A 14934-nucleotide genomic window follows, 5' to 3' on the forward strand; every position below is an offset into this window, starting at 1 on the left:
ATCGTCATTAATAAAATTAAAATGAGAAATGACATGATTTAAATTATACAGGGTGTTCTGTATGTTTCTAATCCCGAAACGTGTATAAGCTGTTATCCCATATCCTAAAGCCCGCAATGTATCAACGGGTATCATCTACTCTCGGACGATATATTTAATGTATTTTTAACCGATTTACATTAAAGAAATACATTAGCTTTTTTAGTGCTATCGTGTTAAGAACCAACACTAACCACTTATCTATACTAAAACACCCTGTATATTGTTTTTTTTTATATTCACAATACAAAACGATACTATTTTTATTCATTCATAACATATAGCTTGAGCACGTCAACGATATAATATGAAAACGTTGTTGTTCCTATGTTTTAATTACGTACAGACGAGGAGTGTCCGGAGCAACAACAAATGGAACCGTCGCGGTTACTCCCCGAGCGCGCTCCCAAGTACCTAGAGCTGGCGTACGAAAGTGACTCCGCGACCGGAGACGGATACGAGGTTCCTCGCGCAGGGGCGGGGGGTGCGGTGAGGGGAGCGGGAGGGGCGAGGTCAGGCACAAGGAACGCGACCGTGGTGCCGCTGCGGAACGGCATCGCCAAGCGCGCGTCACTGTGCGCCGACCCGCGCCGACTAGACCTCGACTTCGATCTCGACAAATACGTATTCAAGACTACTTTCTAAACTGTGATATTTTAGACTAAGCCCGCATGTACAATTATTATGTATCGTAGCTCCGTCGTGTTCACGCCAACGTCAATCGCTAATGTTTTGGTTGGTACCACCACCCTGCCTATTTCTGCCGTGAAGCACTAATGCGTTTCGGCTTGAAGGATGGGGCAGCAGTTGTTTCTATACTGAGACCTTAGAACTTATCTTAAAGTGGGTGGCGCATTTACGTTGTAGATGTCTATGGGCTTCAGTAACCATTTAGCACCAGGTGTGCTGTGAGCTCGTCCACACATCTAAGCAATAAATAAAAAATATAAGCGGTGGCGTGATACGACATTAACGAGTCCTTATCTGACATATCGGTCGCATCAATGCGAACCACTTCATATTAATTATTGCTCCGTCATTTGAGAACATACGCAATAAGTACATACCTCTCATATTAACAAAAAGAAAGTATCATGTTCACTTCACACTGTTCGACTATGTATGATACAGCGCATTACTACTAATGTATGAAAATCCATCATAATAGGATTTCTGAATATCCACCGATCGATAGATATATAAAAAAAATATAATTAAGGAATATTTAAATGTTATTTATTTAAATTAATTATCCTTGTAAATATTGAAATCTTTGTATATATAATTGTAAGAAATTATCTTAAGCGATGTACGCTGAGCTCTTTCCGGATAATTTGTTAATATTAAAACTATTATTTAAGAGGCGATGTGTAATTAAAACATGTTTTCATAATGAATGCAACTTTTTTATTTAAGAATCAGTTTTATTTAACAACTATCTATGACCGCTCAATTTGTAATCACTATGATTAGGTTACAGCAGCAGATAGTGCGACAAAAATAGAATTTCTTTTTTGGTCAGTCATCAAACATTTCCGCATTACTCACGTGCGTTATGGAATTTTCTGTCGCCGAGGACAAAATTCGTGAGATAAAACTTAATGGAAGAATTGTTAGTCAAAAGAAACTTAATTCCTAACGAGAAACAAAACGAACATTATTATATTGTGTGGCGAAAGGCTATTTGGTTTAAGCGACATTTATACAAATTTATATGAGAGCCATTTAGAGGGTAAATTTGGAAAAAATATCATAACAGAGAGCTTCTTCAGCTATGTATTCGAATGGAGTAAACTTAATTCAAGTTCAATTAACACTAAACATACCATAACGGGTCAAATAACCCATTTTGAACTTTTGCATTGAAAATGCACGTATCATCTTATTGCTTTTGCACATTTGACTTCATTACTTTTTCTTACCAATTAATCTACAGTTATTAAACTTTTTTTTTGTTTTGTTTTGTTTATTTTGAGTAATACTTATTGTATAGCGTTATCTACCCGCTATGGAAGAAATACGTACCATTTAGTGTTGCTATGATTAGTGTTAAAAACATTCAACTGTTGATGTTAATACCAAATAAAATCGAACTTTAATCACATACATAAACGTTGCCTATTAAGCGAAACGTCGCTTAAACCAAATAGCCTTTCACCCCTCTATACATATATATATGTATATATATATAGGTCACTCGCCGTCCTCGACGACCTCCTGCTTGAGTCGCTTCTCGTGCTTGATGTGGTCGGCGGTGGCGAGCGCGGGCTCGAGCTGGTCGTCGTCCTGCGCGTCGTCCTTGCTGTTCTCGTGCAGCAGCACGTACTCCCGCTGCGAGAAGCCGAACTTCACGACATCGCGCTCCAGAAGCTCCACGTAGCGACGCGGCTCGATCTTCTTGTTGTTCACGAATGTACCGTTGGCCGAATCTGAAATTTGTATATTGCATAATTCAATTAACGGAGAGCTAAAAGTGTAGCGAAAAGAGAAGTGAAACTTCTTTAGGCGCGTTGAAGGTAAAATTTAACACGCAACAAATTCGTTACCGATTCGAACCACTCGACCGTGGAGACAGGGAAGAAACAAAGCGAGCTAGATCGTTTCTCTTATTCTCTATTACAAGAGAAATTTGATTTAAGAATGAAAAATGAAGAAAACCACAATAGTACACACCGCAAAAGAAGTTTCACTTCTTTGACGTGCATCAAGTCGCACGCGCACCATATTTTTGTTTACTCAAAAATAAAGATTTAGCTGCTGACGGTCATACGATTTCACTCGATGATGCTATGTATTTAGTAGTCCGTCGATGCCAGCGACTTTAAGACGTGAAGTTGAATCTTCGACAATATCCTAAAATTGGTAGTAATATCCTCGTTTACATTTAATACTCGGTGTGTCCTGAGCATTTACGCTCATCTACAGCATACAATTATAACGATTCGGTTACCAAGATCAATGACGTAAGGTCTGACTCTGCGTCCCTGCGAGCCGTCAGCTCTGGTGAAGGGCGTGGCGCGGTACTGCAGGGCGGCGTGCTGCTTGCTGATGGAGGGATGCTCCAGCGCGATATCTACCACTTTCTTGTCGCGCCCGATCAAGAACGCCGATTGCCGATGTATATACAATATGGGCAACGCTTTGTCACCTTTGAACGGGTAGAATCTGGAAACAATACAGTTTGTATGAGTATTTTTGTTTTGGCGTTTGATAAGCATTGCGGTGACCGTCTTCCCGATCCTGCGGACAGATTGGAAAGCAGTCGATGTCGCCCCAAACTCGTCATTTCGGATCCTCCTGATCCACTAGCGGTGCTTTTAGGTACCTCAAGCAATATATAAGTATTTAAGCAAACGACGGATTCGATGAATACATTAGCCCACAGACACCAGTCCACTGAGTTTCTCGGCAGATCTTCTCAGTGGGTCGCGTTTCCGATCCGGTGGTAGATTCTGCGAAGCACGGCTCTTGCTAGGGTTCGTGTTAGCAACGTCATCAGGTTTGAGCCCCGTGAGCTCACCTACTAGTTAAGGTTACGCTGAAATAGCCTCTGAAGGCTGTCAACAAAGGTAGAAAAAAAAAATTGACCGTCTAACGGAAAATTTATTGTCAATCGCAATGATTCAGTAGTTTGGAAATGAAAATCACTGGTACGTGTTTATTCAGCTGCCACTGGTGTCTCTGCATTTTTCTTTTGTTATTTTTAAAGATAATAGACCAGTTTAAAAAGTATTTAAATCAATATTTTGGAGATGTAATGTGTGATTATTCATTGGGTATGATTTTTAATTAAACCAATCGTTACTGGTGTTAGAACGTCTTGTGAGTCCGCACGGGTAGGTACCACCACCCTGCCTATTTCTGCAGTATTGCGTTTCCGTTTGAATCGTGTGCCACCCGTTATACGGTTTAAAACTGAGACTTTACAACTCGAGGTGGGTGGCGGCATTTACCTTGTAGATGTCTATGGGCTCCGGTACCCACTTAACAGAGGTTGGCCGTGGCCTCGTCCACACTATCAGCGTTATAAAAACCAAACCGTTTTCTTTGCCACAAACGACGTCATACGTAATGAATTTGCGTTCAGCCCAGTTGTTTAAAGTTTACAAGAACATTTAGAAAAACAAAGGCAGCCCGATTCACTGTCGTTAATTCTCAGTTTTTGGACGCTTAAAACTTAATAAAATGTAAACGTTTGATTAATTAATTTTCGTAAATTATCTGCGCTGTATCATTAATTAACCACAGCAACGAATTAGATACAAACAAGCGACGCAGTGTTGAAGCAATCAGAGTCGCAAGTTCACTGTCTTATAAGGTCAAAAGAGATTGAACTTAGAGCAGTTTTAGTAGCATGACTAACATGATAGTAAAAATGGCAATAAATATTTTTTATTATTAATATTTAATTCTAATTCTAATTCTACGGGCTATGTCAGCAACCTTCGTTGTTCTACGGATCTCTCTGGGTCTCGTTGGATGCAGGTGGCAATGGACCGGTCGCACTGGAAATCTATTGGAGAGGCCTATGTTCAGCAGTGGACGGCGATAGGCTGAAATGATGATGATGATGATGATGATGATTAATATTTAACATTTTGGATCATGTGTTACCTCCATCTTCTTTTGGGTTGTTTAGCATCATCGGGTTCCGTATATTTGATGACAACACCGTTGACAGTGTTAGCGTCGGCTGTCAATTTACCGGAGAGACCAAAGTTCGGCTTGTCCTTTTCATTCGGATTCTTCGCGTCTTCCTTCTTCACTTCCGTCTTACCCCAGTTGTATTCTTTATTGTCTTCGGCGTCAGCGAACCTGAGTGTTTCAGAATTATTTTTATTATTTTTAATACGCTTTTATTAGCTTCAGACGTATGTATGTATGTAACGGAATCTTTGAACATGATTTTGACCCCCTTCCAAACGTCGGATTAACTCGAAATTTGGCATACTTATTAAGGACTTATTATGACAATTCAAAATTAAAAAAAAAATGAAAATTTTAAAATTCAACTAAAAAATGAAAAATAAATTTTAATAAATTTGAATTAAAAATAGTGTAAGAAAAAATGATTTTATTGCAAAAAAGCGTGGGTGCTTTTCAGGCTATTATCAAAATAACCTTTCTACTCATATCTGTTCATAAAATATTTATAACTACTGATACTATGCAAATCTATTAAAATTTATTTTCTATTTTTTAGTTGAATTTTCTATAAAAGCGTAATTTCTAAGTTTTTTTAAACTATTATTTATTTTATTATAGATGCGCTTGCAGTTATCCACCCTATATAACATGTATTAATGCGAGTTTGTATCATGACCAAAAACCAATAATATTCTCTTACTAATCTCTGATGCTCTTGAGCTTAAGGCGGTCACTAATAACTATTATGGATTTTAGGTAAATCATATCCAGAATTAATTTTTAATTTAATACCATATACGTACATAAAAAAAGCAAGGCATTTTAAAAGTTTATGTAGTAACACCATTGCTATTGGACTGGATGTTTATGGAGAGACTGACACAATCAAGTCTATAACAAATACAACGGATGAAAAGCCGCAGGGCATATCTAATTACTTAAAAATAATTTCGTTACATTTCAATAGTTTTGAAAATTTTTAGGAGTATGTATAACTAGCTGTACGCGTCCGCTTCGCTGGACATTTAAAATTAACATTATTATTTCTTACCCCCACAAACATTCTCATCATCAACGCCCCCGCAACTGGTGTAGGGAGTCCAACACTCATATAAATAATAGCCTATCCATTAAATGTATTTTCTACATGGATACCAAGTTTCAAGTCAATCGGATGCACGGTTCAGTAGTTATAACGGAACATCCGTAAACACCACTGTAGATTTATATATTAGTATAGATGTATAACATGCTCTGAAGTGTACCTTGACTTCCTCTCCCTGGGCCTGGGTTGAGGTTTGTCGGGTCGAGGTTCATCGGGGCGGGGTCGGTCCCGGCGCGGGTCGGGAGCGCGGCGGTAGGCCTCGTCGTCCCGGGGCTCGTCCCTGGGCTCCGGCCGTCTGTTGCGATCCCTGGGCCGCTCCTCGAAACTGCGGGATCTCGAACGCTCCCTAATCATTAAAAGCACTTATAATTGCCATAATACCTTTCATCTAAACCAATTCCGATTTTATTCGTGATTTAGTAAATCCATGCGAGAAAGATAAAGATAGATTAGAAATTATATATTTGTTTTCAATAAAAAATAATTAAACAGGGTAAACAAATTCATTACACGCTAAAAGTTCGTTTCCTGGCACTTGCAATGTAATCACGAAAGGAAATAATAACGTAAGACGTGGAAATAATCTTAATTCGCGTTGTCATCTGTTTGAGATTAAAAGCTACTCTATTTTACCCGTTTTGTAGAGATCTCATTTCTGCGACGTCCAGACGATCACTGGATCCGATATATTACTGTAATCTTTGCACTTAGTTATTGAGGCTAATATTCATCTTAGTACAGCTGCGGCTGTTACCATTATTTGTTAATTAGCTACACTGGTGGTAGGATCTCTTGTGAGTCCGCGCGAGTAAGTACCACCACCCTGCCTATTTCTGCCGTGAAGCAGTAATGCGTTTCGGCTTGAAAGATGGGGCAGCCGTTGTAACTATACTTGACACCTTAGAACATAATATATCTCAAGGTGGGTAGCGCATTTACGTTGTAGATGTCTATGGGTTCCAGTAACCACTTAACACCAGGTGGGCTGTGCACCCATCTAAGCAACAACAAAAAAAACACACACACACACACACCGATTGCTGTAGGTATTTAAATATCGAGCAGAAACATGTAAACCAAAAAATATATTTTTAATCACATTGTATTTTATTTATTTTAGCTTAGGAACGAAGGTTTACTGGATTACTGGCCTGAAAGCCTTTCCAGTGTCACCTGATATGGCGAGCATGGGCTAAGCCATGAAGGTGGGATTTGCTAACAGCTGCCCGAGCGTGTCCGAATAAGATCTAAGCAACTACTTCACGAATGCATCTACTACCGGATCAGAATCGTGACTCGTTGAGATCCGGCGAGAAACTTAGCGGGATGATGTATGGGTTAGATTTCACGTTTCTTTGATGGTCTGGAACTCTTTGACGAGATCGACGAGTACGGTTACCGCTGTCCCTATGTCCCAATATCCCATTGTCTATTGCTAAAGCTGCAGGCGCGTAATAACAATGTTAGCTAATCGGATGAATCCGTGAGAACGTGCCTGCCTAGTGTGTCGACGGTGACCGGCGTTAGCCTAAGTCGGGGAGTATAGTCGACGGTAGCCATACTGAGCCTATTATCGTGACGCTTAATCTTATCGAACTAACTGACTTTGGGTGTTTTCTGATGGATTCGAGACCCAGATTTATTTATTTTGATGAGCAACCCTAAAGAACTTGGGATTTCGTTGTATGCAACCCTAAAGAACTTCAAATTTCGTTGTATGCAACCCTAAAGAACTACGAACTTCGTTGTATGAATTCCCGTTGCAAAACTTTCAACAATATTATACCTAATTATGGAACGCCTTTAAATAATGATCGGACACAAACATTACCTATAGAGTTCAATGACTTATATTGATATTATTTTGGTGAGATATTTTTTTTTGTTGCTCAATTTAATGTTTTTTTTTAAGTTGGAGATAAAGTTTATTGCACTTTCGTATGAATACTGTTACGTAGATGCTTTCAAGATTTATTCGATTCATAAAATAGGACGTTCGTGTCCTCCGTGACCGCAAACATGTAAGAGTATGTTTTTCATCACGTCTCGATAAAACTAAGAATACTGTATCGATGCTCTCGCTTATACTGTATTTATTAACGTCTCTGTCCCTAGCATTGCTGAAGTCCATGGGCGACGGTAACCACTCACACTTTTTTACTGATGGTAGGACCTCTTGTGAGTCCGCGCGGGTAGGTACCACACCACCCTGCCTATTTCTGCCGTGAAGCAGTAATGCGTTTCGGTTTGAAGGGTGGGGCAGCCGTTGTTACTATAGTAGAGACTTTAGAAGTTATATCTCAAGGTGAGTGGCGCATTTACGTTGTAGATGTCTGCGCGCTCCAGTAACCACTTAACTCCAGGTGGGTTGTGAGCTCGTCCACCTAAACAATAAAAAAACTCACCGTCAGATGGGCCGTATGCTCGTCTGGTTACAAAGACAATAAAAAAAAAACAGACTGTATGTATTGTACCTGTGTGGAGGCAATGGAGGTCTCTCAACTCTGGGCAGTAGCTTATCTCGACGCGGCTCCCGACTCCTGTGAATAACAAAACAATATTTAACTAATATTAACTGATAAAACACTTATAGAAGGGGCCTTAAAAACCCAAAGCATTCTAATGTGATTTAGGAAGGCACCGAATTTAAAAAAATTAGAATAATAGCACAATTACAAAAAAAAAATTATACAAAAAATATTTCCTTGACATTTATCCTTTTATCGCGGTCGACATGTTTGAAACATTTTTTTTATAGAATTCCGAATTCACATATGTACAATGTAATCGACTTTCCAATAAAAGAAAGAATGCTGGAATCCAGAAACACAACTGTTAATTATTACGATAGCGTTACGTTAATATAGGTATGTATGTATATATTTTTTATCTTCAACTTGTAGTACAAATTCGTAGTACACTCCTGGAAATCTTTCACTTACCGTTACTATTAAAAATACGATGTATTTTGTGTTGGTAGGTCTACCTAATGGTAATTACTTTTATCCGTTCGTGGATGTTTCATTAGATCAAACACAATTCTAAGTAAAGTTTTTTTTTTCAAATAGGTTGATTTTTAATCAATCGAAAATGCATATTCTGCAATATTTCATGTAATTTGGTGAAGATTAAGTCCGTCGACTTTTATAATACTGTTAAAATGTTGCTTTATTTTATTCACAATTATTGTCTTTGTAGTGAAAAGTATTCTATCTATGTTATACATATCTTTTCAATAATCTAACGCATTTCGTTGCGTTCCTCTTCGCATTATTCATTTTATCTGCTAAAGTCTATGACCCATATATAAGTCCCGTTAGATTTTCATATTCTCCAAAATGTGAACAAAAATACGTTAGCTCTTTTCTGCTTTAATCCAGCAATTTTATCATATAATTTCATATCCTTTAAGAGTCATGCCGACGTTTTCAATGACAATGTACAAGCTTGCAATTTAAATCATTTCATGTCAGTGACATTTTTCTTTTTTCAGTATGATGATATTTCATTAAATAATTGTATTCTACTAAGCGATCATGGTCCATTTAAAACAACTGTGAAAAACAGTTTTGTATATCTGCATTATTCAATTTCATTTTTCAAAATTTTTTTTTTTGCAGCTTCCTTTTTTGGTATCATAGTTTCTGGTTTCTATTCTATATTATATTCTACTGCATCTGAGCAATTATGATCTCCAATTTCGGTAAAAGGTTCGTTCATTTCTCATCTAAAGAAATATTTATGATGATCTTTTATCTCCTCCAAAGTGGTCTGGTAACTTTCAAGTCAATAAAAATCTTCCTTGAAGTAACATTTCTATTGTCTTTTTTCATTATAAAAAACCATAGGTTTCTGTCTTAATTCAGAGTTATTTCCAAAATGTTTTCAATCCAACATGTCACTCAAGTAGCAAGATTGTTTTCAATCAAATTAACAATATGCATCGGATTGTGTTAACCAAATGTAGAAATCACAGAAAATCTAGAGAGCATCTTCTTTGCATTCTTTAACATTTTAGGTTGATTGTGGAAGTATAAATTCTTCAAAATGTATCTATTGTGTATTAGACCTCGAAAATGTAATAAACGTACAATACAAATTACATACAAGATGTGAAGCAACATGAACCTTCGGTGGCACAAATAGTGTGTAATTGACACTATAAAACACCTGCAGTGTGTTTATTTTATCTTTATATCAGCATTATCATAACGAAGAAATCGTTTTTCAATGGATCTTTTGGATATTTATAAATTCACACATGCCTAGAGTGGTTATCATTTAATTTGTAAATAAGAAAATATCTTTGTAACACCAACGCGCTCTGACCACAATAGTATTCTGTAGAGAAGGCACTGTAAAAACAAATTCAGTCATTTAACGACACCGATCAACTACAAAGCCAATGCACACATACAGATTCAATAATTCAATGCCAATTTATGATGAAACAACAATTTCATGTGGAATTTTGGGCTTGTGCTGCACTGACTTTTTAACTTAAAAGATGATTTTACGTTAACATTCATTCCAAATTCTGCATACCTTTCTAACGGGTACGGTTCTTCACGGAATTTCTCACTCTTGACTGGAAACTCGCGCTTGTTCGGAAACTCTCTCTTGTCTGGAAATTCTCTTTTGTCTGGAAACTGGCGCTTGTCCGGAAACTGACGCTTGTCTGGGAACTGACGTTTATCTGGAAACTCGCGCTTGTCCTGGTAGTCGCGTGGCGGTGCATGGTAACGCTCATTCTCAGGATGCCCACGACTATACAAACAATTTCTTTCATTATTTTTTTATTTTCTGTACAAAGTGTATTTGAAACAACCGTTTCCTCGAAACATTCATTTTGTTGTTTATGGATTTCAATTATAATAAATTATTATATATTATAAACATTGAATAGCAGTTCAACTGCGAACTCATCTATCCAACTTTCCTGATAGACTAAATACGAATTATATAAAACATACCGATCCTTGTAATCTTCGCTTTCTTCATAATCGCGTCTCTTTATATTTCTCTCACCGTATTGCTCATATCGGTTATTGTCGTAACCTATTGGCAAAATTTATATATATTGCTATCAAATTTTGATTGATAAACCTTAATTATATATCTATATATCAGTGTTCTCAATAATGTTTAAAAAGAGATACTTCCTGATGATATTTCCAGTTTTAATGCATGTGTGAAAATTAATAAACACACAATACAATAAATTTAGCCATTAAAATTCAATCTTACCCCTTGGGTCAGGTTTAGAATGGTACACTTCATCTCTGGGTTTCATTTGATAGCCATCATCAGGACGACGATAATCTTCATATCTTTGATTCCTAAAATTATTTTTGCTTAAAGGAATGTTCTTTTCTTCATAAGTATTAATACACTAAGTGTGGCATAAATTTTTATTCACAGCAAATTGTCAATTAAAATTATAAATTTACATAAAATGTTTACCGATGTAAATACTTTATTACTGGTCTAAAAGCTTATGATTGGATTGCAGATTGATTCTGCAATTTAAATAGAATTGCATTCAGTCATAGTACTTTATTTAAGAATCAAATATTTATCCACAATTATCATCAAAACCACAAAATATTTGACCTGAATGTAATTTTATTAAGGCTATCATTGTTAGCAATCATCAGTACTGTCACCTATTACAGCATTCGTTATTAATGTAAATTAAAGCAAAATCGTTTCATACTCTGACTTTGCTCTGCCTATATTACTTATGAAATAATTATTTTGAGGCCACATAGACGAAATGATTGTAGTGTGTGATGGTGGTTTTTGTCTATCTACTGCCAGTAGCCTCAAGATTCCGTTCGGGATTCACCTGATATATAGACTCGAGGGGCTCAGCCTGAGAAACTGTTAACATCTGCCCTACCAAGAGCAGTGCTTTTCTAAATCTACCACTGGAACGGAATCATGACGTACTGAGAGGATTTGATGAGAAACTCAGTGAGTTGTGTTTGTGGGTTAAGTTGCAGCACTTTTCGGCTTTAGCTTTGCAGTACTTTTTCGACATGTTGAAGCATTTGTCAAAAGAGCACTGAGAATGGATAGGGAGACTCCAAAATGATGTGTCGAGGGCGACAGTAATTGTGTATTGCTTAATTGTTTGTAATTGACCTATTAGTGTATTGAAAATCAGCAGTATTTTTTTTTTATTATTGCTTAGATGGGTGGACGAGCTCACAGCCCACCTGATATTAAGTGGTTACTGGAGCCCATAGACATCTACAACGTAAATGCGCCACCCACCTTGAGATATAAGTTCTAAGGTCTCAAGTATAGTTACAACAGCTGCCCCACCCTTCAAACCGAAACGCATTACTGCTTCACGGCAGAAATAGGAATAGTATGCATTGCATTCTTCAAGAGAATCTTTCAGACTTTAAGTGAAAATGACCATATGTTATAGTTTAATTCACTGTAAGTATGTGTAGCTACACATAAAATATACTATGAGAACCCAGTTAGCAGGATAGACTTACCTTTTAAATTGATTGAAATTTCTTTGTCTTCCACCACTATCATTAAATTGATTGTATTGTGAAGTTTGATTGTACTTATGTTTATTGTCAAAGTGTTCATGGTGATATGAAGCAAATCTGTAATATTGTATAATAACACAAACTTCATAATGGAACAAGAATAAATAATGCAAATAATAATGCAATTTTAATTGTATTAATTACTTTACACACTACACATTTCATGGTAAACATTTTTACAGCTGACAATTTCACAGACTGCATTTAGTGTTGCTTAGACAGAAACCATGGCTCGGCAATGAGATGAAAGGTACATTACATAAAGTTTAATTTTGTGAGATATTATCGTTGGTCTGTATTCCAAGTAACTTAAAAATACATTAAAAGCCTAGATTTTGTTTCGTTCAGATAACATAATGCATTTAGTACCTTTCGTGTTCTTGATCATATTGCTCCTGATATTGCCTTCGTTCCTTGCTAGAACCTCTATAGAACCTTTGAACTTCTCTTTCTCTTGCATTGTCTGCAGATTGAGAGCGTCTAAATTCCCTCCTAATGAACACATAAATTCAGCACAAAAATATTTGATAATTCGACATAACATAGATAACCTGATATAATGGCATGTCATGTATTTTGTGATTAATTTGATTGTGCACTACTTACTGATAATAAGTTCGGGTTGGCTGCACTTCTTCTAATGAATCCCGACGTTCCTTCACGACGCTGTGCAAGCGACGCTGACTCTTTTCTACTTCTGCTACAAATAAATAATAAGAAATGTATGTACCTATTTGAAAACTCAAAAATATGCTTTTTTCTTTCTTTAAGCATACCTATTTCACTAGCTGAGGAACTTCGGGCACGTTTAACATGTTTATGTTTGTGTTTTCGTTTCTTTTTAGATGTTTCTTCGCCTTCGCTCAGTATAAATTCGTCAGGTTTAACGTCAGAACCCGATCGGCGCTTCTTTTTCCCATGTTTCTTTTTCTTTTTTTTATGTTTGCGCTTTTTAGAACGTTTTTGATCATCAGACTCTGTCTCTGAATAAGATGAATCACGTTTTCTTTTTTTCTTGTGTCGATGTTCAGAAGCTGAAGATACCTCGCTATCACTCTCGGACGAGCTGCTTCTTGCACTATCGTTAGTGTCCTCAGATTCTTCAGAAGAAGTATGTTGTTTTTTTTTAGATTTCATGTTTGATTAAAACAACAATCAATCGTACACAAATCAAACACAAAAATTTAAAGAGAAAACGTAATAAACTAAAAGCCCATTACCTACTCCGCAGTGTGACCAGATTTAAATCGAACAATATGCCAGTTACTCGTATAAATTCTGCTAAAATCTGCTTAGTTTTTATAAATAATTCCGAAATTCTGCTAATAGATAAGGTCATCATTTTTACGAGGATTTAAAAGAACAAAAAAAGGCAATTTCAAATATTTATTAACAAATTATAACTTCCAAATTTCTGTGGCGTCCATGTTTTATATGGAACTGTCAGGCTTTGTGCTGCCTTTACCATATTTTTTGATGGCGTAAAATTGACGCATCCACCTTGTTCTTTAACTGCCTGTTTGACATGTAGAATTGCTGCAATATGTTCATTTTTAAATTTGTTCCGCAAGTTTTTTTTATGTTGCTTATTTGAGAAAATAGGCACTCACAAGCTGTATTAGACATAGGCAAAATCATCATGGCCTTTGCAAAATCAACCAAGTGCGGATACTACTTAGTGCTATCAGCCTTCGTCATTTTTGAAATGTGGCCCCAAAACATTTCTGTGTTCAAACTCATAGGTGTGGGATTAGAACTTCCTCCAGATTCTAACAGTTTGGCCACTGTTTTGTCTAATTTAACCTCCCGATATTCGGAGTCAATTGCTTGCATATTAGATTCTTTAACCAAATTAGGAATTTTAGAAAAAGTTCTGGCCAAACTTGTGAATTCTTTGTATACACCGTTTTGCGGATCAAGAAATTGCAAATTACGAGTATTACATAAATGAGTGACGATGGTCGACCACTATTTAGAAAATATGTAAACAGTGTTCATTGAGCACTACACACAACTTCAAAGCTAAACATTTAACGGGGATCCCCCTAAAATTTGCTTAAGTGCTGGCATTGTTGGAAGAAAAACCTGACATTGTTTTACAAAGGTAAAATTCCTCAAATATTTTTAGCGCAACTATCCGAATGACTAAATATGAAACACAGATGTCAAATCCTGCTACAATTCTGCGAAGTTTTAATGAGATTCAGCCAAAAAATTCCTTATTTTCAAATCTGCAACACAATCTGCTAAACCTTAAATTGGGGGTATAATTCTGCTAAAATCGCAGAATTCTGCTAAATCTGGTCACACTGCTACTCCATCCTATGTTGTTTTCTCTACGAAAACAGGTAATGGAAACATAGTCCATAAATCCTAGATGCACAACTAAACTTCATGCAATCAAGTTTTAAACTCCTATTCCGAAACCTAATTTATTTTAAGCTAAAAACTAAAACTAAAATCTGACAATTTAATTACAGCGATTTTGTTTTGTTTTATGTCTTATATGCTGAGACTTTATTCGGAAATTATAAAAATAATATATTACTTAAATCTGTTAAAAAATTATTA

The 14934-nt window shown here is 36.5% G+C and overlaps 2 protein-coding genes across 5 annotated transcripts in view; one reads left to right on the plus strand and one right to left on the minus strand.

Annotated features, from left to right (window-relative positions):
- LOC101746593 (proto-oncogene tyrosine-protein kinase ROS) overlaps positions 1–1436 on the plus strand; it is a 49185-nt gene extending 47749 nt beyond the window's left edge. For both annotated transcript variants that reach the window (XM_012695907.4, XM_012695908.4), the window contains one exon: positions 386–1436. In XM_012695907.4, coding sequence (XP_012551361.2) covers positions 386–684 — 299 coding nt within the window. In that variant the 3' untranslated portion in view covers positions 685–1436. The remainder of the gene's footprint in view (positions 1–385) is intronic.
- LOC101745404 (smad nuclear-interacting protein 1) lies at positions 1424–13638 on the minus strand. Of its 3 annotated transcripts, none has more exons than XM_004932597.5 (12): positions 13140–13619; positions 12970–13060; positions 12733–12855; positions 12304–12420; positions 11039–11130; positions 10765–10849; positions 10337–10558; positions 8266–8331; positions 5952–6137; positions 4654–4854; positions 2990–3204; positions 1424–2468 (listed from the first exon to the last, which is right to left on the minus strand). In XM_004932597.5, the coding sequence occupies exons 1-12, from the start codon at positions 13498–13500 to the stop codon at positions 2233–2235; spliced, it is 1995 nt and encodes a 664-aa protein (XP_004932654.1). In that variant the 5' UTR covers positions 13501–13619; the 3' UTR covers positions 1424–2232. The 3 variants fall into 3 exon arrangements, with proteins under 3 accessions (XP_004932654.1, XP_004932653.1, XP_012551363.1); XM_004932596.5 differs by having other exon boundaries at positions 12970–13063; XM_012695909.4 differs by lacking the exons at positions 10337–10558; positions 10765–10849; positions 11039–11130 and having other exon boundaries at positions 12970–13063; positions 13140–13638.
- Between the last annotated feature and the right edge of the window lie 1296 nt (positions 13639–14934).

Source organism: Bombyx mori, chromosome 23, assembly GCF_030269925.1.
Source record: "Bombyx mori chromosome 23, ASM3026992v2".
NCBI classification, from domain to species: domain Eukaryota; kingdom Metazoa; phylum Arthropoda; class Insecta; order Lepidoptera; family Bombycidae; genus Bombyx; species Bombyx mori.